The sequence below is a fragment of the Orcinus orca genome, chromosome 11 (genome assembly GCF_937001465.1).
Source record: "Orcinus orca chromosome 11, mOrcOrc1.1, whole genome shotgun sequence".
NCBI classification, from domain to species: Eukaryota; Metazoa; Chordata; class Mammalia; order Artiodactyla; family Delphinidae; genus Orcinus; species Orcinus orca.
In genome coordinates, this window is record NC_064569.1 from 78,489,340 (window position 1) to 78,517,163 (window position 27,824).

Sequence of the window (27,824 nt, forward strand, 5' to 3'; positions counted from 1 at the left end):
CAAATTAGCACAGGTCCACAGAGTCTGCAAGAAATTAGGTCAGACCTGAAAGAAATCAGGCTGTGGTCCAATAAGCTTCTTAATCTTAAATGGGAAATTGGGCTCACAGGGTGTTACGGTTACTGTCTTTATTTATTTTTAAGTTTGACAGAACCAGTAACAGTTTTCAGTGTTAAAGACCTATTTTCCTAAGCCATCGAATATTTCTGATCCTTCTCTTAGATAATTTTTGGCACTGCATAATTTATAAAGAAAGCAAGTTCTGTACTGGTTGGAAACTCATACTTTAAATATATAAATAAACTTACTATTGCCCATAATGCAGGGAAAGAAGAACTTCCCTTGCCCCCAAATATTTCCCTCGAGGCCATAGTTTCCCCTTCAGAAGCAAAGTCTCCTAAAATCCCTGTTTAAAATGCAAAAGTCTTTAGAGAGTTAACCCTTCAAGCATTAGTACACATTAATGTCCAAAGGTTAAGGCTGAGTAAAATGCTCATGAATTTAGAATATAGTGATAATTAGGATAAAGCTGAAATACAAATGAATAAACATAGAGTAATTGTAACTACTAGACACCAAAATCATCCGCAGTTACAGACCTCAGGGTCCAAAAAGAGCGACCAGAATGGATCAGTTGCTGTCAAATATTACCCTAATTTCAATTCGACTGTTAAGCTTAGTCTTGGGGGATGGTCAACATAGCCTGTTCATTTTGAGCACAGGCTTGGGAGTCAGAAGGCTGAGACCTGGTCCCTGACCCTACGGTTTACTCTGACCTTGGTCAAATGACTAACCTCCCTAAACTCTGGTTTCTTAAACTGTGAAATGGAGATACTAATAATATCCTAAATTGTAAAGCTATAACGATGATTAAATGAAGTAAATGAGATTATGTTCCAAATGCTCAGAACAATACCTGGCACATATTAATGATCATCATTATTAAGTGGTCGAAATGGAAAAAGTATAGTTTGGATTTGTGATCCTAAGTTTCTGGCACTCCTATTCGCTCTCTGCCCAGAACCTTCTCTCCTTTCTCATCTCATACAGCGATGAGCCAGAGAGCAAAAGCACCTCAGGAGCAACATTGCTTTCTGGACCGGGTTTTTTCTTCCTTTGCCCTCCAGGGGCCGCTGTGTTTTCCCGAGAGCGCGTGGGATGCCTGGTTGCCACGAGACCGTCGCCAGGCAACCGCGTGTACACACACTCTTGGTCAGGCCCGGGTCTGGTCAACATGGCGGCGCAAGGCACCTGTTCGACCTCTCCATCCAACGTGTCTCCCACATCTGTGTCGCCGCCAGGACCGCCGCCGACCCCGCCCCCGACCTCGACTGCGATCTCAAAGTTCCCCGTGGAGTCAAAGGCGAGCTCTCTCAGCCCACAGCCTCGCTCGACCTGCCGCGAGGACTTGTTGCCCCTCGCAGTGTTTTATGGGCCGCTGGACGCTAAAAACCCACTCCTGGCCTCCTGTGAGAAGGAGATCCAGGAGTTGCTAGGCTTTATGAAGAGAAAGACGGCTTTAGCTACAACGGAGGAACAGGAGCATGAGTTCCACCGGCGTTGGTAAGCAGAGGCAGGGCTCTGGGGCGGGCGCTGTCTGGAGAAGGGCAACTCCCGGGGCCAAAGGAGGTGATGCTTTTGAGGATGCAGGTGGTGGTCCCGGAGCTGGGTCAGTGTGGCGGACTCAGAACTTGGCCAAAGGGCCCTGGAGATATAAACAAAGTTTAAGAAGTGGAGACTCATCGCTATTACAATCCTTAATTCCTGGTAAATGTATCTTGGCTTCCTGCTCGGGTCAGAATAAAAATCAACAAAGAAATGTTTCATAACTCGCCATTTCTGTTTCTGAGTGTCTTCTAATTGCTAATCCATGCCAATAAATTTTTGGCTCACTCACAGTTTTCACAACTTTCCATGTTGTGGGTACACTTTTGTATATGGAGGAAAAGGAATAACTTTGAGGTAGCTCAGGTTCATGAAAAAGTTAATTCTTGATGCCATGAAGTATGTCATTCTGTGAACATTTGTACTTTATTCCTTTTTATATTGTTACTAGGATCACAGTGACTTTCTTGATTTTGTGACTCATTTTGCACGTTTGCCTTTTTTTGGATTCTATCACCATGTTGTTATCTTGAACTGCAGACTACCTGTTTTTAAGGTTCTTTCCTGTTTGTGTTACCATCTTTCTTTCCCAGTCAAAACACACTGCAAACTGAACAGCCAGAAGTGTAGACAAGTGGCAAAGAATACCAGAATAGCCAATAGCTTCATCTTATATTTTTCATCCATGTATTTAATATGAAGAAATAGTTTTAACTTATGTTTATTATTCATTCATGCTTTTAACTACATATTTATTGAGCACCTCCTAAATATCAGGTTCTATTCCAGGAACTAGGAAAACATCAAGTTAAAAGATATACAAATTCATAGCCTCATGGAGCATGTATTTTTGTGACTACAGACAGCCACTAAACCAATATGTAAGGAAATTATTTTACAAGGAGATAAGTGCTAGGGAGAAAACTAGAGCAGGGAGGAAGATGGGTGTTATAATTTAAAGTGGGATGGCAGGGAGCATGGTCAAGGAAAGTCAGGAAAAGTGACCTTTGAGAAAGATGAGAAGATGTTATGGTAGTAAGTGATGAGGATTTCTGTAGAAAGAGTCGGCCACACAGGGAGAATGGCAAGTGTAAAGGTCCTGGGGTGGGATTGTGACTGTGGGAAGGACAGGTTTCGGGCAGAAGTGAGGGAGATGAAGAGTTTAGTTTTTAGATATATTAAGATTGAGATGTAATTCACCATCCAGGCAGAGTTATTATGTAGGTAGTTGGACATTTGAGTCTGGAGGTCAGAGGAGAAGTACACTGGGATTCATCAGCATATTGATGATATTTAAGCTTTGACATTTGATGGAATAGCTAAGGGCGTGAGCGTAGATGGAGAAGAGGAGGGTCCATGGACTTAACCCTGGGGCCCTCCAACATTGACAAGTTGGGAAGATAAGAAGAAACTGGCAGAGACTAAGAAGGAGTAGCTAAAGAGGTAGAGGAAAACCAGTAAGTGTGTGGTGTACTGGAAGCCAAGTAGAGAAAGTGTTTTAAGAAGGAAGGAATGATCAATCAACTGTGGCAAATCATGCTGATGGGCCAAGTAAGATGAGAACCAAGAACTGACTAAGGAAAGCACATTACGTAGCTAAGCTACATATATTTATATTGAAAATGTTTCTGTTTTGGTGACTTAGATAGCAGTTTATCTTCCCATCCCCACTACCAACATTCCAGTTCAAACCATCACCATCTCAAATCTTCCCTGCAGCTACTTGAGTCTCAGATCTATCCTTCACATAGCAGTCAGGGTAACCTTTATAAATAAATCACCCACTCCCCTATCTAAAGACTTTTGTTTCCCTTTGCTTTTAGAATAAAATTAAGACTACTTCTGGTGTCTTCCAGGGTCTGAGGCTCTGGCCTTGCCTGCCTCTCTCATCTCAGCTCATCCCTCACTTCTGTCTCAGGACTTTATAGGGAAACAGATCCTTCTGTTTCTCACCCCAGGGACTTTATATTTGATGCCTCCTTTGTCTGAAATGTTCTTTTCTTAACTTTTCAAATATCTGGCTCCTTCTCTTCTTTCAGGTCTTAGCTCAGTTGTTACCTCCTTAGAGTGGCCTTTCATATCAAATGCAGGTTCACCCATCAATTTATACTTGTATTTATTTCTTTTCTTGTGTACTATCTCCCTGATTAGAATGTGTAAGCTCCCTGATGACGATGAGCCTCTTTTTCATTGCTCTAACACCTACCCTGAGGGTTGGGACATAGTGAACATTCAGTGAATATTTGGCATTGAAAGAATTCAAGAATTACCCTTGCATTCTCAATAATTGTAGACCTGGGTCAACTGGTAAGTACAGTATCTGCCCCATCTTTAAACAGAGAGTCACAAACATTAAGGATTGACATGGACCTTTGCCATCTAACCTCTCACATATTTAGCCATTTATTTACAGAATAATTTTTTATTGAGTGCCTACTATATGCCAGGGCCTGCACTAGTCATGGGTTATACAGTGATAAACAAAATAGATATGGGAATCTGTGCTCATAGAGAGGGAGATAGGCTTTTAATGAGTCACTAAGTCAACACACAAACAAGGGCTATGAAGAAGCTACTGAGAGCTTATATGTGCCAGGTATTGCACTAAGTGCTGGGGATACAGCAATGAACCAGACAAAAATCCCTGCTCTCTTGGTGCTTATATTCTAGAGGGGTAAATAGACAATAAACATATAAAAGAAGTAATTTTATGGTGACCTAGAAAATGATAAATGCTAGGGAGAAAAAGAGAGGAAGGGTTATGGAGTGGGAGACAGGAGGTTGCAATTTTCAATAAGGTGGTTGGAGTAGATAACACTTGAGCACAGGCTTAACGGCAACACAATGGAGACCTGCCTTCAAAGGAATGGTGAGGGAGGTGACATTAAGCTGAGATTAGAAGGATGCTGGCAGTAGGGCTTCCCTGGTGGCGCAGTGGTTAAGAATCTGCCTGCCAATGCAGGGGACACGGGTACGAGCCCTGGTCCAGGAAGATCCCACATGCCACGGAGCAACTAAGCCCGTGCGCCACAACTACTGAGCCTGTGCTCTAAAGCCCAGAGGCCACAACTGCTGAGCCCACATGCCACAACTGCTGAAGCCCTAGAGCCTGTGCTCTGCAACGAGAAGCCACTGCAATGAGAAGCCCTCGCACCGCAATGAAGAGTAGCCCCTGCTCGCCACAACTAGAGAAAGCCCGCGCCTGGCAGTCAACCAGCAAGGAGAGAGGATAAACAGAGGGAACAAGCATGTGGGACGATCTTGGCAGGAAAGAGTCGGGGGCCTTTGGAGGAATGGACAGAGGCCTGTCTAGCACAGTGTGGAGAGTGTGGGTGCAGTGGTATGAGATGAGGTTAGAGGAGTAGGTAGGGCTGTGGAAGGTTTTAGAGGCCATTTATCGAGTCTGCATTTATTCCAAATGCAACGGGAGACCATTGCCTAGTTTTTGGCAAAGAAGTAACCTTATGTGATTGTTGTTTTAAAATATTTTGGTGACTTTGTCCAAATGGGGCAATGATGGCAATGTGGAGACCAGTCAGGAGTACAGGAGGTAGGAGCTGCTTTTATAACATATTTGACAGATGGTTATTTTTTAAAATCCAAAATTGTTTCTTTTTATAACTATAGGAACTTCTGTAAGCATAAAAGTTCATTTTATCTAAAATATAGATTTTTTTTTTTTTTTTGCGGTACGCAGGCCTCTCACTGTTGTAGCCTCTCCCGTTGCGGAGCACAGGCTCCGGACGCGCAGGCTCAGCGGCCATGGCTCACGGGCCAGCCGCTCCATGGCATGTGGGATCCTCCCGGACCAGGGCACGAACCTGCGTCCCCTGCATCGGCAGGCGGACTCCCAACCACTGCACCACCAGGGAAGCCCCTAAAATATAGATTTTGATCATATCAGCAATGTCCTTAAATTTACAGTGTGATATATTTAGAGTGTGATATATTTTAAAGGTATGCTTTTGTTATAAGCACATGAAATTCTGATATTCTGTTTATACAGTTATGATTTTTGTTTTAGAAAATTCTAAGTATCCAACAGCAACTATAAGCAAATAGCAAACCAAAATACATTAACATTCTTTTCTTAAATGATGTACATTACATAGTATGTATTATATTTTCCGTATTTAATTATTATGTAAGCCATTCCCAATGAGCAGTCTTAACTTGAACTTATGGTACACTTAAAAAAAAAAAATCTCTTATTATATAACCTTGATTGATTTAACAAAGCTGGTATTTTTCTTTTATGAGTAACAAACCTACTCATCATTATCTCATCTGTAAGGTTTGGAAGAATTAACTCTTTCATCTACATAATTTAAGAATTCTATCAAGACTTGGTGAATTTCTTGGATTCATTATATTTATTCTAATACTATAGCATTTCATGAAGCAGCAAATGAACGTGAAAAGGGTAAAACAAACAAACAAACAAAGCAAAACACATTTACCTTTTTAAACTTCTATGGGCTGTATTTGCCACACTCTTTATTTGGCGTGGTTATTTACTACATGGTACATGTATATATTTTCCTACCCCTAAATATTATTAATCAGTCCATGAAGGTAGGAGTACCCTGTACCCCCTCTTCCCTTGTCACTCAGTCATTATCATTTAATTACCTGAATGAATTAATTGACATGTTTTTGTTGAGGTTATTCCATTAATACCCCAACATGTACATGGTAAATATTGATACTAGAGCCATCTTCAGTCCTTAAGTTTAGCTTCCTGTCTGTATTAGTCAGCTTGGGCTACTAATTACTAACTAGTAATTACTAATTAGTCAGTTTGGGCTGCCGTAACAAAATACCATAGACTGGGTGGCTTAAGCAACAGAAATTTGTTTTCTCACAGATCTGGAGGCTAAAAGTCCCAGACAAGGGTCTGGCAGGATCAGTTTCCGGTGAGAGCTCTCTTCCTGGCTTGCAGATGTCCACTTAGTTCTCATATAGCCTTTCCTCTGTGCAAGCACAGAGAGACAGAGACGGGGCTGTGGGGGGGAGCCAGTTAGAGAGACAGAGAGAGAGAGAGAGAGAGAGAGAGAGAGAAAGAGAGAGAGAGAGAGAGAGAGAGAGAGAGAACAAGCTCTCTGGTGTCTCTTTTTAGAATGGATTAATCCCAGTGGACTAGGGCCCCACCCTTATGACCTCATTTAACCTTAATTACTTCCTTAGAGTCTCCCTCTCCAAATACAGCTACACTGTGGATTAGGGCTTCAACATATGAATTTTGAGGGGACGCACACATTCAGTCCATAACACCATTCTTTTCTAGAAATTTATGAGATAGGATTGGATGACTGCTAAGAGAAATTTGGATTTTTCCTAGAAGCATTAATAATTTCCGAGAGAGGGAGAAGGAGTAAATATTAACTAAATGAGTGAACAAAACAGGCAGTGATCTGCTACCCTTTGAATTCTGATCAGAAACCATGTAGGAAGCATAGCCCTAAACTGACTGGGTATTTGAACCCTGGAACTCTCTATAGAAAAGCAAAAAAAATAAGAACAAGGAATTATTTTCCCTAGTCGTTTATATTCATTCATTCATTCTTTCAACAAGTATGTATTGAGTACTGACATATACTAGACATTCAGTACTCTTGGGGGCTGGGCAATGAATAATATACATGAGGTCCTTGCCCTCAGGGAGTTCATATTCCAGAGGACCGGAAGGCCCAGTAATATACTGCTTACGAGCATAGATGCACCCTGCCTCAGTTTCATCAACTGTATATTTTGGATACTAATATTACCCATCTCAGTTGTTATGAAAATGAAATGAAAAATATTCATGTTGGCAAAAGACCCAGAATAGGCAAAACAATACTGAAGAAGAACAAAGTTGGAGGACTGACACTACCTGACTTCAAGACTTACTATAAAGCTACACTAACCAAGACAGCGTGGTATGACAAAAGAATGGACAAATAGATCAAAGGCACAGAATAAAGAGCCCAGACTGACATAAATATAGTCAACTGGTCTTTCACAAAGGAGTAATGGCAATACAATGGAGCAAAGACAGTCTTTTTAACAATAGTGCTGGAACAACTGGACATGCACATGTGAAAAATTGAATCTAGACACAGACTTTTACACCCTTCCCCAAAATTAACTCAAAATGGATCACAAACCTAAATGTTGTATGCTGTAAAACTCCTAGAAGATAATGTAGGAGAAATCTAGATGACCGTGGGTTTGGCAATGACTTTTAAGATGCAACACCAAAGGCATAATCCATGAAAGAAAGAACTGATAAAATGGACTTAATTAAAATAAAAAATTTCTGCCCTGTGAAAGACACTGTCAAGCGAATGAAAGCCAAGCCACAGACTGGGAGAAAATACTTGCAAAAGACATATCTGATAGGACTACTATCCAAAACATACATAGAACTCTAGAAACTCAGCGTTAGGAAAACAAACAACCTGATTTAAAAAATGAGCCAAAAACCTTAACAGACATCTACCCAAGGAAGATATACAAATGGCAAATACATATATGAAAAGATGCTCTAAATCGTATGTTATCAGGAAGATGCAAGTTAAAACAATGAGATGCCACTACACACCTATTAGAATGACCAAAATCCAGAACAATGAGAACACCAAATGCTGACAAGGATGTGGGTCAATAGGAAAATTCTCATTCACTGCTGGTGGAAATGCAAAGAGGTACAGCCACTTTTGAAGACAGCTTGATGTTTTCTTACAAAACTGAACACACTCTTACCATATAATCCAGCAGTTGTGATCCTTGGTATTTACCCAAAGGAGTTGAAAACTTATGTCCATATGAAAATCTGCACATGGATGTTAATAGCAGCTTTACTCAAATTGCTAAGACTAGGATGCAAACAAGATGTCTCTCAGTAAGTAAACTGATAAACTGTGGTATATACAGACAATGGAATATTATTCAATGCTAAAAGAAAATGAGCTATCAGGCCATGGAAAAAACATGGGTGAATCTTACATGCAGATCACTAAGTGAAAGCAGCCAATCAGAAAATGCTATATATATATGATTCCAACTATATGACATTTTGAAAAAGGCAAAACTATGGAGAGAGTAAAAAGTTCAATGGTTGCCTGAGGTTAGTGGGGAAGGAGTGATGAACAGGCAGAGCACAGACGATTTTTAGGGCAGGGAAACTACTCTGTATGATACAATGGCGGATACATGTCATTATACATTTGTCCAAACCCATAGAATGGACAACACCAAGGATATACACTAATGTAAACTATGGACACTGGGTGATAATGATGTGTCAGTGTAGGTTCATTAATTGTTAACAAATGTACCACTTTGGTGGGTGATGTTGATAATGGAGGAGGCTGTGCCTGTGCGGGAGACGGGGGTATACAGGGAATCTCTATACTTTCTGCTCAGTTTTTCTGTGGACTTAGAACTACTCTAAAAAATAAAGTCAATTTTAAAAAATGCATACAAAGAGTATAGTCCCAATGTTCATAGCAGCAGTATTTATAATAGCTAAGATATGGAAACAACCTGTGTCCTTCAACAGATGAATGGATAAAGAAGATGTGATACACACACACACATGTGCGCACACACACAATGGAATATTACGCAGCCATAACAAAGAATAAAATCTTGCCATTTGCAACAACATGGATAGACTTGGAGGGCATTATGCTAGGTGAAAGAAGTCAGACAGAGAAAGACAAATACTATAAGATCTCACTTACATGTGGAATCTAAAAACACAACAAACCAGTGAGTATAACAAAAAAGAAGCAGACTCCCAGACATAGAGAACAAACTAGTGGTTTGTTCTAGAAGGGGGGAGGGGAAAGATGGAGGTAGGGGATTAAGAGGTACAAACTACTATGTATAAAATAAATAAGCTACAAGGATATATTGTACGGCACAGGAAATATAGTCAATATTTGATAGTAACTATAAAGAGTATATAGCCTTTAAAAATTGTGAATCACTATGTTGTACATCTAAAACATATATTATAAATCAACTATACCCCAATAAAAATAGTAAAATTAAAAAAATAAAATCATTAAAAATGCATATAAAGAACTATCAGTGCTTGGTATAAAGGAAACAATACTTTTAACCATAATTACGTTTATCAATAATTAGACATTAACAATAAAGCACATTTAAAAGAGCATGGACTTCCCTGGTGGCGCAGTGGTTAAGAATCCGCCTGCCAATGCAGGGTACATGGGTTCAAGCCGTGGTCTGGGAAGATCCCACATGCCGCGGAGCAACTAAGCCTGTGCACCACAACTACTGAGCCTGCGCTCTAGAGCCCACGAACCACAACTACTGAAGCCCGTGTGCCACAACTATTGAAGCCCGGGCGCCTAGAGCCCCTGCTCCACAACGAGAAGCCACCGCAATGAGAACCCCACGCACCACAACGAAGAACAGCCCCCAATCCCTGCTCGCCGCAACTAGAGAAAGCCTGTGCTAAGCAAGGAAGACCCAACACGCCCAAAATACATAAATTTATAAAAAACCCCACCTGAATACCTAAAAAAAAAGAGCACAAGGTAAGTTTTTAAGGATTGCTTGCTAATTTAGGTTTCCTGCTGACTTTGAGGATATCATTTTACTTTATGATTTTTACAGTGCCACCTCTTTGTTTAATATCTGGACCAAATACGCCCCCCGGCTGCCAGCTGCCTATTACAACGAAAAGCTTCTGAAGGTTGGAGATAGACTTTGTGAAATGAAAGTAAGTACCTCCGGAGTAGAAAGAGCCCAAATGAAACTCATTTGCCTAATTATTATCCTTTTGATACCATTCCTATTTTACATGATTTGATTTTTTTTCTTAGAAATATATAAGGGAATACATACAAATTTTAATGAGGCACAGTAGCCAAAAAAGTGTTCACTCTAAAACTTTGTGGTTGGGATTCTCCAGACGTGAGAGATTCCTTAACAGAAATACGGTTGGAGGAGCATAAGCACAGCCCCTAGTTAACAGAGGGTGTGGTAGGCGCCCGACAGGAAATGCTGAGTCATCATGTTCCTACCTTACACAAAGGAGCCCAGACACCACTTCCTGTTGTTTTTCACATGGCTGGCCTTGCCCAGCAGACAGCTTTCATACCTCCTGGCCTTGCTGCTATGTTGCTTGCTTCCAGGTGCCTTGTTTTAATGACTTTCAGCTCCTTCTTTACATTTTGCTGTACGTATCAGTAATTACAGTGGTCATTCCATACATACCCTGTTTCTTGCTCAGTGTTGTATTCCAACCGAGTTTGTGCCCTTTTTCTAGTTCTATATCAATGCGGAAGTATTGGATTGCTGTGGATTCATGGACTTAGTTTGGTAAGACCACACCATGGCTGGGTTTTCAGTGAACGAAAATGTGAATTTTCCCCCTAAGGTCTGGCACGGGCCCAAATTATTTCAAATTAAATATGAGCCTTTGGCACACGTGGGATCCTTGGACCAAGAGTTATTTTATACAAAGTGATTTTACGCCAGACACCAGCAGTATTCAGTCTGTTATCGAGCCAGGTCCATTTTCCCCATGCAGAGAGAGCCAAATGCTGAGCCGCTGAGGTTTGCAGCAGAGAAAGAGTTTATTCACAAGGCAGCCAAGCGAAGAACGAAGAACGAGTCTCAGATCCGCCTTCCCTAAGGCGAGGGAGTTGGGATATTTACGAGATATAAGCAGAGGGAAAGATGACTGGCGGTGGGGAAAATGGTGAGGTAGTCGGTGTTCTGCGCAGGTGCATCTGGGCTACGTGCTTCTGTGTATTCAAAATGGAGGCGTTTAGCAGGACCGGAGGGCGGAGTTTTCCAACCTCTGACGTCAAAAGGGCATTCAAGGGACACCTGCGCAGGCCCAGTTTTAGGGTCGGTGGTCCCAACCAGCCCCAGCCGGCTCGCCGTGGGCAAGAGCTGACTCCAAGTTCCTGTGAAACGGCTGAGCTGAGTGAAGCTGGGAAGTTATGTAATTTAAGAGAGGAAAAAAGAAAGAGGGAGAAACAAAACAAAACTACAGCGGGCTTAATCAGTGAAGGTAGTTCACAAACTTCTTTCTTTCCTTCCTTTCCAAGCCGTTCCCTTATCTGTTCTGTAAGACAAGCTTACGAATTTCTATTTGTCATGAGCTTCTGTTAACTCCGTGGGGGCAGTTTCAAGTCTCCTCAATCTACCATTTCTCAGCTTCATTTCCCTCCTCCATTTCTATTTTCTGGACTTGAATCTTTTTGGTCTGGGAGGGAAAGTTACCAAATAGAGGCTAAGATGTGGAGGAACTTTCATAAGGAAGCACTAAGATATATTTTCTGCTGCCGAAATTAGAGAATCATCTTAGCTCCATGTAATTGGACCATACGGAATTTGGAAAACGACAGAAAAAAGCCCCAGGTGAGATCCAACTTGTAAGCTATATTCATGTGAAGTGGAATAATAGTTTTGACCAGAATTAGAGGCGTGCCCCCCCTATTTTTTATGCTTCCTCTCAACATAATAAGAAGCTGGTGATACACAGCCCAGTTTGGGGTGGTTTGAGGAGTATCCAGGTGGGTGGAGGGAAGAAGAAGGAGCATTTTACAGGTTGATAAAGCAAGTTAATGTTGGATAGTGGCTAAGGATTCAGAATATTTCAGGTAAGATATTTACAAATTTACTTAGAGGAACAAAGAAAAGGTTTTAACTACTTTTCAGTGATGGGAAAGTGGGCCGGTAAAGGTATTTGTAATCCTGGAAACAAACTTGAGTGGTTACTTTGGTTTCTAGAATCTAGTTTTATTTTAGTTACAGTAGAACTCATCTTGTTGGACCACGCTTGTTTTGAACCTAGATTTGAATTCATCATGTGAATCAAGTTACAGCGAAAAGATTCAGAATTAATTAGTGAGCAAGTAACAAACAAGTCAATAGAAATAGAAACAAAACAGCGTTTGACCGTGGTGCCTCCTGAGGGGCGAGGTCACCCAATAGGCAGTTCACACCCAGGGCAGCTGCTTTTCCTGGAAACACAGTTGCAGGGGAGGAAGCAGAGAAAGGGTTGCAGCTGAGTCATATGTAAAACCCTGCTCACATCCACCGCCCTGAAACTCTCCAGGTCAACTGTGCCCTGTGGGCTTCAGAAATGAGGCATCTGACTTTGTAATTGGAATGTAAGCATGAATTAGAACTAACAAGAAGCATAGCATCTTAGATTTTTTTGATTCATCCTGATACAATTTAAGAGACTGTCGACAGATGAGCCAGCTCATCCCCTGCATTTTTCTCTTCTCCTTTCTTTCCTTCCTTCCTTTTTTCTCCCTCCCTTCTTTTCTCCCTCCTTCCCCCTTTTGTCCCTCCCCTTCTGCCCTCTCCTACTCTTTCTTTTTTGGAGCTTAGGAGGTATCAGAGAAGCAGGGCTGGTTATACAACTCCTCCAGCTCTCTCACTGAGTTTGTGGGTTACCATGATCTGTTGAGGTTAAACCTTTGGTTTTTGAGTATATCCAGGTTATTACCACACACAGTGCCCTGGTGACTATTCCCATCTTTGAGGTCATGATGGTCTCATCTCATAATTGGCTTGTTGTGAGGAGAATTAAATGAAATAATGCACATGCATTGCCAAGCACAATGTCTGTTAAGTTTGTGTTTGGAAATAGTAGTGATAATGGTGTCATGGTGATAGTAATAGCAGTAATAGTAATAATCAACATTGACACTATTAAGAATAATATGAATATTACCTAATTTTAATAATGATAAGCAAAAGGATATTTTGAAACCTTCATCAAGTCCTCTTTTTATTTCAGGAATATAAATTGGCCCTTTTACAGTGCTATGGGAGATATCTTCAGCAGTTCAGCATCAACTTTGACGAGAATAAAGCAGATGTGAACCAATTCAAAAGCGTCTTTTTTCCAAAAGGCTTTGAAGACAAAAGTGCTGCGCATACGGTAAGATGAAAGCAGTAGCTAAAATAGCTACCATTTATGATTATGCAATAGTCTGTCCTTTACTTGACAGCTTCTAAATGTCTTTCATTTGCTTAGCATGGTATTTACTTGTGTGCTGTAAGTTACTTAATAAATATTTTCTGTGCTGGATGAGAAAGTGCACTTATTAAATTTTGTAAAGATCCTTTGGAGATTGTGTCACTATAATCACTTATTCATCCAGGAGACAGTATTTATTATTATTATTATAACTCGTATTGGTAGAATGCTTTTAGTCTACAAAGTACTTTAGAAAACATTGGATCCTCACAATAACTCTATGAGTTAGATACTGTTATTATCCCTATTGTACAAGAGAGAAAACGAAAGCTAATCACACAGTATAATAAGTAGTGGCTCTGGAGAGGAAACAGATCTTTTGATACAAAAGAAATTTTATGCTTTTCTCTACTATACCAGTATTATTATGTTAATTGCTACCAATGAGTCACTGGTAGAGCAGTTACCACGTGCTAGGTAGTCTTCTAAATGCATTATATGAATTGTTACCTTGCAGCCTCATTGCAGTCCTAAGAGACGGGTACTATTATGCCTCTTTTACAGATGAAGAAACTGAGGCTTATTGGAGAGTGAGAAATCCAGCCCTCTTAAAGCAGTGGGCAGAGCTGGTGTTTGAACCCTAATCAGTCTGACTGCAAGGCTATGTTATTCCAAATTTAATGATTATTCTAGGCCTTGGAAACAACATGTGGTTTAATAAGCAGAAAAGATCAAGCATCTTTGAAGGCACATTCAGTTTGCCTGTAACGTAGGTGCATGAATGAGGATACTGCGCAATGTGAGTGGGTGCTTAAGTTGTATGGCGGGGACGGGTGGGCATCCTGATACCAACAAATAATTCTTGGGACACCAGGTGAATGTCCTACAGTTCAACTCTATTCTGACTATCTACCCAGAGACAGTGTCAGATCCCACAGGTTGAGGGATCTGTCTTACAAAACCACCCCCTCCCACTTCAGATGCCAGGTCATCACCTGTAATTCTGACTGACTGGCTATAAATCAGAGGTTCCCGCGACCCCCTCCTTGGGCCAGATAATTTGCTGCAGTGGTTCACAGAACTCGTGGAAACATTTTACTTACTAGATTACAGGTTTATTATAAAAGGATATAATATAACTCAGCAACAGCCAGAGGGAAGAGATACATAGAGCAAGGCGTGGGGAAAGGGTGCGGGGCTTCAGTGGCCTCTGCAGACACACCACTCTCCCAGCACCTCCACCTGTTCATCACGCTGGAAGCTTCCCAAGCCCCAACCTTCTGGGTTTTTATGGAGGATTCATAGCATACGCATGATTGATTGAATCATTGGCCATTGGTGATAGATTCAACTTCCAGCCCCTCCCCCCTTCCCTGGAGGTCAGGGGCTGGGACTCAAAGTGCTAAACCTCTAATCACATGGTTGGCTCCACAGGCAGCTAACCTCCATCCTTAGGCACTTTACAAAAGTACCTCATGAACATAGCAGAACATACCTTTGTCACTCTTAACACTTAGGAAATTCCAAGGGTTTTCGGAGAGCTAGGAACTGTGGATGAAGACCAGATACATATGAGAAATATATTTTGAACAACTGAATGACCAAATCCATATTTCTTATAAACTGTAATATCTCAGTGCCCCATTGGGAAGAGTGCTGAATGAAAAGTTTGAATTTTTAAGGCCCCTCCTGTATCACCCTGATCCAGGCTTCCGTATCTCTCTCTTACACTGTTGAATTATTCTGCTTCCATTTCCACTCAGCCTCCCTAGCTGTGAAACCAACTACATGGTGGCTAGAAATAGCTTACATGTATCCAACCACGAAGTCTGCCTGGTAGAGTAAGGCTCATTTGTGTTACTAAGACTCTCCACTCCCAGTAGTACTGATGATTCTCTAGCCAAAATCTCTCTTCTGAACTCATCTATCCAGTTAACATCATAAAGATCTCACACTCGTCGTGTCCAAAACTGAACTCATCTTTTTTTCTTCCATAATTGGCTCCAGCCAGTAACCCAAGCAGGAAACTGTTGCAGACCTCTCTGCTCTTTTACCTCCCACTTCTTTTTTTTTTTTTTTTTTTAACATGTTCATTGGAGTATAATTGCTTTACAATGGTGTGTTAGTTTCTGCTGTATAATAAAGTGAATCAGCTATACATAAACATATATTCCCATATCTCCTCCCTCTTGTGTCTGCCTCACCCTCCCTATCCCACCCCTCTAGGTGGTTACAAAGCACCAAGCTGATCTCCCTGTGCTATGTGGCTACTTCCCACTAGCTATCTATTTCTCATTAGGTAGTGTATATATGTCCATGCCACTCTCTCACTTCGTCCCAGCTTAGCCTTCCCCCTTCCGTGTCCTCAAGTCCATTCTCTACGTCTGCATCTTTTTTCCCGTCCTGCCCCTAGGTTCTTCAGAACATTTTTTTTTTTTTTTTAGATTCCATGTATATGTGTTACCATATGGTATTTGTTTATCTCTTTCTGACTTACTTCACTCTGTATGACAGTCTCTAGGTCCATCCACCACACTACAGATAATTTAGTTTCTTTTTATGGCTGAGTAATATTCCATTGTATATATGTACCACATCTTCTTTATCCATTCATCTGTTGATGGACACTTAGGTTGCTTCCATGTCCTGGCTATTGTAAATAGAGCTGCAGTGAACATTGTGGTATATGACTCTCTTTGAATTATGGTTTTCTCAGGGTATATGCCCAGTAGTGGGATTGCTGGGTCATATGGTAATTCTATTTTTAGTTTTTTAAGGAACCATCATACTGTTCTCCATAGTGGCTGTATCAGTTTACATTCCCACCAATAGTGCAAGAGGGTTCCCTTTTCTCCACACCCTCTCCAGCATTTATTGTTTGTAGATTTTTTTTTTTTTTTTTGGGAGGGTACGCGGGCCTCTCACTGTTGTGGCCTCTCCTGTTGCGGAGCACAGGCTCCGGACGTGCAGGCTCAGTGGCCATGGCTCACAGGCCCAGCCGCTCCGCAGCACGTGGGATCTTCCCGGACCAGGGCACGAACCTGTGTCCCCTGCATTGGCAGGCGGACTCTCAACCACTGCGCCACCAGGGAAGCCCTGTTTGTAGATTTTTTGATGCTGGCCATTCTGACTGGTGTGAGGTGATACCTCACTGTAGTTTTGATTTGCATTTCTCTCATGATTAGTGATGTTGAGCATCCTTTCATGTGTTTGTTGGCAATCTGTATATCTTCTTTGGAGAAATGTCTATTTAGGTCCTCTGCCCATTTTTGGATTGGGTTGTTTGTTTCTTTGATATTGAGCTGCATGAGCTGCCTGTATATTTTGGAGATTAATCCTTTGTCAGTTGCTTTGTTTGCAAATATTTTCTCCCATTCTGAGGGTTGTCTTTTGGTCTTGTTTATGGTTTCCTTTGCTGTGCAGAAGCTTTTAAGTTTCATTAGGTCCCATTTGTTTATTTTTGTTTTTATTTCCATTTCTCTAGGAGGTGGGTCAAAAAGGATCTTTCTGTGATGTATGTCATAGAGTGTTCTGCCTATGTTTTCCACTAAGAGTTTTATGGTGTCTGGCTTCACGTTTAGGTCTTTAATCCATTTTGAGTTTATTTTTGTGTATGGTGTTAGGGAGTGTTCCAATTTCATTCTTTTGTATGTAGCTGTCCAGTTTTCCCAGCACCACTTACTGAAGAGGCTGACTTCTTTCTCCATTGTATATTCTTGCTTCCTTTATCAAAGATAAGGTGACCATATGTGTGTGAGTTTATCTTTGGGCTTTCTATCCTGTTCCATTGATGTATATTTCTGTTTTTGTGCCACTACCATACTGTCTTGATTACTGTAGCTTTGTAGTATAGCCTGAAGTCAGGAAGACTGATTCCTCCAGCTCTGTTTTGCTTTCTCAAGATTACTTAGGCTGTTAAGGGTCTTTTATGTTTCCATACAAATTGTGAAATTTTTTGTTCTAATTCTGTGAAAAATGCCGTTGGTAGTTTGATAGGGATTGCATTGAATCTGTAGATGGCTTTGGGTAGTATAGTCATTTTCACAGTGTTGATTCTTCCAATCCAAGAGCATGGTATATCTCTCCATCTCTTTGTATCAGTTTTAATTTCTTTCATCAGTGTCTTATAGTTTTCTGCATGCAGGTCTTTTGTCTCCTTAGGTAGGTTTACTCCTAGGTATTTTATTCTTTTTGTTGCAACGGTAAATGGGAGTGTTTCCTCAATTTCTCTTTCAAATTTTTCATCATTAGTGTATAGGAATGCAAGAGAATTCTGTGCATTAATTTTATGTCCTGCTACTTTACCAAATTCATTGATTAGCTCTAGTAGTTTTCTGGTAGCATCTTTGGGATTCTCTCTATATATAGTATCATGTCATTTGCAAACAGTAACAGCTTTACTTCTTTTCTGATTTGGATTCTTTTTATTTCTTGTTCTTCTCTGATTGCTGTGGCTAAAACTTCCAAAACTATGTTGAATAATAGTGGTGAGAGTGGGCAACCTTGTCTTGTTCCTGATCTTAGTGGAAATGATTTCAGTTTTTCACCATGGGGAATGATGTTGTCTGTGGGTTGGTCATATATGGCCTTTATTATGTTGAGGTAAGTTCCTGCTATGCCTACTTTCTGGAGAGTTTTTATCATAAATGCGTGTTGAATTTTGTCAAGTTTTTTCTGCATCTGTTGAGATGATCGTATGGTTTTTCTCCTTCAGTTTGTTAATATGGTGTATCACATTCATTGATTTGCGTATACTGAAGAATCCTTGCATTCCTGGGATAAACCCCACTTGATCAAGGTGTATGATCCTTTTAATGTGCTGTTGGATTCTGTTTGCTAGTATTTTGTTGAGGATTTTTGCATCTATGTTCATCAGTGATATTGGCCTGTAGTTTTCTTTTTTTGTGACATCTTTGTCTGGTTTTGGTATCAGGGTGATGGTGGCCTCGTAGAATGAGTTTGGGAGTGTTCCTCCCTCTGGTATATTTCGGAAGAGTTTGAGAAGGCTAGGTGTTAGCTCTTCTCTAAATGTTTGAAAGAATTCGCCTGTGAAGCCATCTGGTCCTGGGCTTTTGTTTGTTGGAAGATTTTTAATCACAGTTTCAATTTCAGTGCTTGTAATTGGTCTGTTTATATTGTCTATTTCTTCCTGGTTCAGTCTTGGGAGGTTGTGCTTTTCTAAGAATTTGTGCATTACTTCCATTCCTTGTCCCTTTTATTGGCATATAGTTGCCTGTAATAATCTCATAATCCTTTGTATTTCTGCAGTGTCAATTGTTACTTCTCCTTTTTCATTTCTAATTCTGATGAATTGAGTCTTCTCCCTTTTTTTCTTGATGAGTCTGGCTAACGGTTTATCAATTTCGTGTATCTTCTCAAAGAACCAGCTTTTAGTTTTATTGATCTTTGCTATTGTTTCCTTCATTTCTTTTTTATTTATTTCTGATCTGATCTTTATGATTTCTTTCCTTCTGCTAACTTTGGGGTGTTTTGTTCTTCTTTCTCTAATTGCTTTAGGTGTAAGGTTAGGTTGTTTATGTGAGATGTTTGTTGTTTCTTGAGGTAGGATTGTATTGCTATAAACTTCCCTCTTAGAACTGTTTTTGTTGCATTCCATAGGTTTTGGGTCGTCGTGTTTTCATTGTCATTTGTTTCTAGGTATTTTTTAATTTCCTGTTTGATTTATTCAGTGATCTCTTGGTTATTTAGTAGTGTATTGTTTAGCCTCCATGTGTTTATATTTTTTACAGATTTTTTCCTGTAATTGGTATCTAGTCTCATAGCATTGTCAGAAAAGATACTTGATATGATTTCTGTTTTCTTAAATTTACCAAGGCTTGATTTGAGACCCAAGATATGATCTATCCTGAAGAATGTTCCATGAGCACTTGAGAAGTGTATTCTGTTGTTTTTGGGTGGAATGTCCTGTAAATATCAATTAAGTCCATCCTGTTCAATGTATCATTTAAAGCTTGTGTTTCCTTATTTATTTTCATTTTGGATGATCTATCCATTGGTGAAAGTGGGGTTTTAAATTCCCCTACTATGATTGAGTTGCTGTCGATATCCCTTTTTTTTTTTTTTTTTTGTGGTATGCAGGCCTCTCACTGTTGTGGCCTCTCCCGTTGCAGAGCACAGGCTCTGGACGTGCAGGCTCAGCAGCCATGGCTCACGGGCCTAGCTGCTCCGCGGCATGTGGGATCTTCCCAGACTGGGGCACGGACCTGTGTCCCCTGCATCGGCAGGTGGACTCGCAACCACTGCGCCACCAGGGAAACCCCTGTTGATATCCATTTTAATGGCTGTTAGCATTTGCCTTGTGTATTGAGGTGCTCTTATGTTGGGTGCATAAACATTATAGTTGTTACATCTTCTTGGATTGATCCCATGATCATTATGTAGTGTCCTTCTTTGTCCCTTGTAATAGTCTTTATTTTAAAGTCTATTTTGTCTGATATGAGTATTGCTACTCCAGCTTTCTTTTGATTTCCATTTGCATGGAATATCTTTTTCCATCCCCTCATTTTCAGTCTGTATGTGTCCCTAGGTCTGAAGTGGGTCTCTTGTAGACGGCATATATACGGGTCTTGCTTTTGTATCCTTTCAGCCAGTCTATGTCTTTTGGTTGGAGCATTTATTCCATTTACATTTGAGGTATTTATCGATATGTATGTTCCTGTTACCATTTTCTCAATTGTTTTGGGTTTGTTATTGTAGGTCTTTTCCTTCTCTTGTGTTTCCTGCCTAGAGAAGTTCCTTTAGCATTTGTTGTGAAGCTGGTTTGGTGGTGCTGAATTCTCTTAGCTTTTGCTTGTCTGTAAAGGTTTTAATTTCTCTGTTGAATCTGAATGAGATCCTTGCTGGGTAGAGTAATCTTGGTTGTAGGTTTTTCCCTTTCATCACTTTAAATATGCCCTGCCAGTCCCTTCTGGCTTGTAGAGTTTCTGCTGAAAGATCAACTGTTAACCTTATGGGGATTCCCTTGTATGTTATTTGTTGCTTTTCCCTTGCTGCTTTTAATATTTTTTCTTTGTATTTAATTTTTGATAGGTTGATTAATATGTGTCTTGGTGTGTTTCTCCTTGGATTTATCCTGTATGGGACTCTCTGTGCTTCCTGGACTTGTTTAACTATTTCCTTTCCCATATTAGGGAAGTTTTCAACTGTAATCTCTTCAAATATTTTATCAGTCCCTTTCTTTTTCTCTTTTTCTTCTGGGACCCATAAAATTCAAATGTTGGTGCCTTTAATGTTGTCACAGAGGTCTCTGAGCCTGTCCTCAATTCTTTTCATTCTTTTTTTCTTTATTCTGCTCTGCAGTAGTTATTTCCATTATTTTATCTTCCAGGTCACTTGTCTGTTCTTCTGCTTCAGTTATTCTGCTATTGATTCCTTCTAGAGAATTTTTAATTTCATTTATTGTGTTGTTCATCATTGTTTGTTTGCTCTTTAGTTCCTCTAGATCCTTGTTAAACATTTCTTGTATTTTCTCGATTCTCTTTCCAAGATTTTGGATCATCTTTACTCTCATTACTCTGAATTCTTTTTCAGGTAGACTGCCTATTTCCTCTTCATTTGTTTGATCTGGTGGGTTTTTACCTTGCTCCTTCATCTGCTGGGTATTTCTCTGTCTTCTTGTTTTGCTTAACTTACCGTGTTTGGTGTCTCCTTTTCGCAGGCTGCAGGTTCATAGTTCCTGTTGTTTTTGGTGTCTGCCCCCAGTGGGTAAGGTTGGTTCAGTGGGTTTTGTAGGCTTCCCGTTGGAGGGGACTGGTGCCTGTGTTCTGGTGGATGAGGCTGGATCTTGTCTTTCTGGTGGGCAGGACTGCATCTGGTGGTGTGTTTTGGGGTGTCTGTGACCTTATTATGATTTTAGGCAGCCTCTCTGCTAATGGGTGGGGTTGTGTTCCTGTCTTGCTAGTTGTTTGCCATGGGGTGTCCAGCCCTGCAGCTTGCTGGTCATTGAGTGAAGCTGCGTCTTAGCATTGAGATGGAAATCTCTGAGAGAGCTTTCTCACCGTTTGTTATTACATGAGGCTGGGAGGTCTCTGGTGGACCAGTGTCCTGAACTTGGCTCTCCCACCTCAGAGGCTCAGGCCTGATACCCGGCCAGAGCACCAAGACCCTGAGCACACAGCAGGCTGAGAGGCTTGTCTGCTCACCCACCTGGGCGGGTCGGGGCCTTGGGTCGGGGCTTTGGAGGTCAGATCCCAGGGAGAGGACTCTTACCTCTCATTTCTGATTGTTCACTAAACCCCACTGCCTCAGGCAAGGCTTAAATCTTCCCATTCTTTTTATCCCCCCTTTCAGAGCTCCATTTCAGGACTCTTTTTTTTTTTTTAACATCTTTATTGGAGTATAATTGCTTTACAGTGGTGTGTTAGTTTCTGCTTTATAACAAAGTGAATCAGTTATATATATACATATATGCCCGTATCTCTTCCCTCTTGCGTCTGCCTCCCTCCCACCCTCCCTATCCCACTCCTCTAGGTGGTCACAAAGCACCGAGCTGATCTCCCTGTGCTATGCGGCAGCTTCCCACTAGCTATCTGTTTTACATTTGGTAGTGTATGTATGTCCATGCCACTCTCTCACTTTGTCCCAGCTTACCCTTCCCCCTCCCCATATCCTCAAGTCCATTCTCTAGTAGGTCTGTGTCTTTATTCCCGTCTTACCCCTGGGTTCTTCATGACCTTTTTTTTTTTTTTTAGATTCCATATATATGCATTAGCATATGGTATTTGTTTTTCTCTTTCTGACTTACTTCACTCTGTATGACAGACCCTAGGTCCATCCACCTCACTACAAATAACTCAATTTCGTTTCTTTTTATGGCTGAGTAATATTCCATTGTATATATGTGCCACATCTTCTTTATCCATTCATCTGTCGATGGACACTTAGGTTGCTTCCATGTCCGGGCTATTGTAAATAGAGCTGCGATGAACATTGTGGTGCATGACTCTTCTTGAATTATGGTTTCTCAGGACAACCTCAGAGGCCTTTGGTCTCTCCTAGCTCCTGCATGTAGCTTTGTCTTCCATCTGCTTTGCATCTTTCACACTTTTGTCAGAATTAATTTCTAAAGTGTAAATCAAATAACTGTACTCCATTGCTCTTTGGATTTGCCCTTTTGCCGTAGTCCATATTCCTTGCAATGGTGTGGAAGCTCTCCATGTTCTGACCATGGACCACCTCTATAGCCTAATTTATCTTAAACCTTCTCATCCAACTTTAAAAAAGACTTTCAAATCAGTGACCACAGCAAGCACCTCAAGCATTCCTAACACTGTGTGTGCCTGGAACACTTTTCCCTCTGTCAAGAGCCTTGTCTTCCTCATCTTTGACTCCCTGTTGCTTAGCGTGTGGCAAACAGAGGTGGTCAGCAAACATTTGCTGAAGGAATTGTGTAAATGGTAATAATTACATCTGAATTAATATGTTAACATGCCATTGTGGGGCTTTACAAAAATTGATTCAATTCTATATTCTTGGAAGTAGGATTTTGTACTTTTTTTTTGCTTTTGAAAATTTTTTTGACTAAGGAAAGGTGATCTTAACTAAATGCATGCTTTGAAGAAACCTATTTTACCATGTTTCTTTCCATATGTTAGTCCAATAAGGCTGCTGTAACAAAAATCCAGAGATTGGATGGCTTAAACAACATTTATTGCTCACAGTTCTGGAGACTGGGAAATGCATGATCAGGGTGCTGGAAAATTCAGTGTCTGATAAGGGCCTGATTCCCGCTGTGTCCCCATATGGCAGATGGCGAGGTTGCAACATATAAATTTCGGGAGGACACAAACATTCGGTCTATTGACCTCTACTAATTTATTGAATCAGTTACGAAGAATCGTTTCCATTTTAGTTTTGTACATTTTAAGAAGTGCTTTCCTAAGTTGCATAAACGTTATTTATATTCTTTTTCTTTTCCTCATGTGTTTCAGTTTCATGCTTTAAGTGGCAGAAATATTTGCAACTACCAGCTGGTCTGTGACAGTGACATGAACCTGCAGAATAAAGAATCTGTGGCCCGGTGTCTGCATATCTTGTCCTCCTTAAGGCTCATCATGCAGGTGGCTTTGCCACAGGAGCAACTTTGCTGGATTATATTCAATGGTATATGTCAGTGTCTTTTATTTTTCATTGTGTCTTTCAGAAAGGTATTTAAATACTGAGTTTGACGGTGACTTGATTACCTTGTGATTTAAAACATGTTCATTTCCTCTTAGGGGCAAGACGGGAATAAAGATGCAGACCTACTAGAGAATGGACTTGAGGATATGGGGAGGGGGAAGGGTAAGCTGGGACAAAGTGAGAGAGTGGCATGGACATATATACACTACCAAACGTAAAATAGATAGCTAGTGGGAAGCAGCCGCATAGCACAGGGAGATCAGCTCGGTGCTTTGTGACCACCTAGAGGGGTGGGATAGGGAGGGTGGGAGGGGGGAGGCAGACGCAAGAGGGAAGAGATACGGGGACATATGTATATATATAAAACTGATTCACTTTGTTATAAAGCAGAAACTAACACACCCTTATAAAGCAATTTAATAAAGATGTTATTTCCTAATAGGATACTTGCGGGCTTTTTTACATTTTTATTATATTTCAGTTTGTCCTTATGAGCAGGGACTTATACAGCATGTCTGTGGGTTTTCTGCTCAAGGGAGGGTCAGAGGCTGTGGGGATAATCAGTTTCACATATATACAAAATAGGGACCACAGTTAGTAAGTAAATACAAATGGGGAAGGATCGGAGGACAGGTTAGATCGTTTCTAAGCATCATGCATTTATTGGTCCTCTCCATGAATACTTGGCCAAGGACCAGGGCTTCCTATGCATCAGCCTTCTTGTTCTGCTTGATTTTGAGTGAGGAGCTCTGAGGATGTGCATGTATGTATGTGTATAGTGTATTTACATACAGATATATGCATTGTACAGATACACATATGTACATGTATATGCATTATAAATGTATTATATATGTCTCATGAAATGAATCTTATCTATCGAAATGTAGCATTTGTTTTTTCCTTTTAAGACTTACAATTTAAATTCAACTAAAATTCTCTTTAAAGTTACAATTTGAAGTTACGATGAGCCGCCTGATGAGTCGCCTACAGTATTGTTTTCTGGATAACATATTCCTGAAAGAAAAGTAATAACAGTGTGTTCTGTGTGTCTAAGACCAGGGCAAAATAACCTGGAAGAAAACATATTGGATTTTCTCTCATCCATGGCAACTGACAGTACATTTCCTAGCCTTTTACTTCCTTGATCTCCCCAAATAATTTGACATTTTGATTGTAATTAGACCTTACATTTGCTACCAGAGATAAGGCTGACCCTGGAAGACATTTTTCAGTCCAGTGATTGTTAAGCTTTTGGGCCTCCTCATCCTCAGAGTTGCCACGGCTGTCTCTGCACCTGGATTGCTCACACATCTTGGCAGGGATTGAACAGGCAGAGCTTCTGTACTCAGGAAGGAGTGATAGGCCTGAGGGTTGGGCCCTGCAGTCAGGCTTTGCTTGAAAGGTGGAAATGATGCACCTGTCTGAAACCCTTTTCAGATCACACACAAAACCCCCCAATATTCTTAAAAAAAAAAGGCTGAACGATTTCTGTATCTTCTACATCCTTTTTCTGGTGTGTGCTTTTTCCTTATACATATGAAATCGTGTTCTAGATTTTATCCTGTTTCCTAAATAGTTTTCAGCTCAGCACTATGGTTTTAGAATCTAGCCGTGTTGCTATATGTAAACCTAGTTTGTTAACTCTGCCTGCTGAATTGTATTTGGCAGATAGCTATGCACCCGTAGGGATGGGTACCTGGTTTGCCCTGCCTCTCTAACTGCACAAATAATTCTGCAGTGAATATCCTTGCCTCTGTCCTTTTATAGACCTGTGTGAGAGTTTTCTGGGACTTATGCCCAGGAGTGAGGTTCCTGGATTGTGGGAGATATATATACTTAGTGTCATTAACTGCTGTTCCTGTTTTAGTTAATTCATCTCAAACTTATTAAGTGCCAGGCATTGTTCTAGATGCTAGGGATACAGTAGTGGACGACAGACAAAAACCCTGTTCTCATGCTTACATAATGCTTCAGGGAGATGATGAACAAGTCAAGACTAAGTGATGTATCAGATGGTGATGAGTGCTGTGGAGGAAAGTAAAGCCGAGAAAGGGGTTAGGGAGAGCACTGGCTGGGCTGGGGCTGGGCTGCAAGTTTATTTTATTTTTTAAAAAAGATTTATTTATTTTATTTTAATTTTTTTGGCTGCATTGGGTCTTCGCTGCTGCGCTCAGGCCTTCTCTAGTTGCGGTGAGTGGGGGCTACTCTTTGTGGTGGTGCGTGGGCTTCTCATTGCGGTGGCTTCTCTTGTTGTGGAGCACGGGCTCTAGGCACACGGGCTTCAGTAGTTGTGGCATGAGGGCTCAGTAGTTGTGGCTCGCAGGCTCTAGAGCTCAGGCTCAGTAGTTGTGGTGCACAGGCTTAGTTGCTCCGCAGCATGTAGGATCTTCCCACACCAGGGCTCGAACCCATGTCCCCTGCATTGGCAGGCAGATTCTTAACCACTGCGCTACCAGGGAAGTCCCGGGCAGCAGTTTTAAGTGGAATGGTCATGGTAGGCCTCACCTGAGATGAGATGCCGTTGGAGTAAACACCTGACTGAGACATCTGGGTGTTTGGGGGAAGGGCATTCCAGCTGGGAGATTAACAAGTGCAAAGAGCTTGTAGTTTTAAAACTTTGGAATTTAAGTCACGAAAAAAGAAATTGACCTGCAGTCAGTTTCTCAAAATACATTTGACCTTTCCAGTTAGACGTTAACACTCTTTTAATTGACTATTATACACACACACCCTTGTTTTTAAGACATTTAACCAGTCTTCGTTCTTTCACAAAATCTAACTGGGTAAATGAATGTTGGATAACATCTGACATCTCAACTAACCTGAACCGAACTCATTTGAACCCTCAAATAGTCAAGATTATTTTGGTGGTGGCTGTCTTAGATGAAAAGGAGTCACGTGACAAGGCAATAAACTCCGTATTAGGGATTTGGTTAAAAATCAAACCAACTCGCAAAGATAGCCTGAGAACGTAAAGGTTTAGTCTGTGCTCCGTTTTGTACCATGTACTCTCTCCATCGGGCTCCTGCCGTGGAATCTGTGAGCCATGCCAAGATCCTGAACCATCAGAGAAGGATTCTGTTATAGTCAGGGTGCACTAGGGCTGCAAAGGTTAAAGGCACATCTTTGAAATACAGAGGGCCCTTGTTATTCTTGAGGGCGGTCTCCTGGGGCTTTCTGAAATCCTGCAGCTCCCATTGCTGAATGTTTGGGCTTCTGGCTTACACCTGAATCACGTGTTTTGTGGAGAGTCATGTGTTTCCTATGCATATCCTTACTTGGTGACTTTTTTTTTTTTCCCCTGAAAACACAGTTACACAGTTGGGTCAACAAAGCCAAGTCGAGATGAGAATGCGGAGCTTGAGCTCTTACTAGCTGAGTGGTTTTTTCCCCCCAGTGGATCTTACATGAGATAAACAACTCTCTGTCATGGGAGCAGGCACACTAAGAATGTGGGGGACTTGTATTCTCTGTGAACTTTATGGTACTTTAAGTGTTTAAGATTCTATTCAGTACTTTTTGGTCACTGATTTGTGTAATGTTTATTATGCTTGCAGATGTATTTTAATCAAGGGATGTGTGTTTTGGAGCAGATGCTGTTTTCTCAAAGCTTTTAAAGTTTAAACATGAACATAGGATTTGGAATTGTTGAATTTTGGTGGTTATGAATTTTAGATGAGATATTTTATAGAAAATATTTAGATTGATTGTCATTATAATTACATGCCTTTTTAAAGCACGGTATTATACTGTTTTTTGGGTTATGTTTATAGCCTGATAATGTCCTTTGTATACAGAAGGCTATATGGTGATGTCATTCCCCACTCGTCCTCCAAATGCTGCCATAAAATAGTCTTCTATCCTCATTTAATTAGTGGCTTGATTTTAAAACAAAATCATACTTGAATGATCTTAAATAGGAACTGGAAATGGCGTTTTTCATTAGAATGCTTATGGGATGTACCTTAATAATGGGGTAAATATTATATGAGACAGTGAATGAATATAATACAACCTTTTATGCATTATGAGTTTTAAATTATGAGTTTCCTTCTTGCGTATTGTGTGCCATCTGATTAAATGTGTATTCTAGTCTTATTTGGAGATA

At 40.7% G+C, this 27,824-nt stretch overlaps 1 protein-coding gene across 1 annotated transcript in view; it reads left to right on the forward strand.

Annotated features, from left to right (window-relative positions):
• Nucleotides 1–1,178: 1,178 nt before the first annotated feature.
• CFAP54 (cilia and flagella associated protein 54) overlaps nucleotides 1,179–27,824 on the forward strand; it is a 306,933-nt gene continuing 280,287 nt past the window's right edge. The window contains exons 1-4 of the mRNA XM_033427688.2: nucleotides 1,179–1,563; nucleotides 10,240–10,345; nucleotides 13,391–13,534; nucleotides 23,524–23,695. Of these exons, the coding sequence (XP_033283579.2) occupies nucleotides 1,235–1,563; nucleotides 10,240–10,345; nucleotides 13,391–13,534; nucleotides 23,524–23,695 (751 nt within the window). The 5' untranslated portion in view covers nucleotides 1,179–1,234. The remainder of the gene's footprint in view (nucleotides 1,564–10,239; nucleotides 10,346–13,390; nucleotides 13,535–23,523; nucleotides 23,696–27,824) is intronic.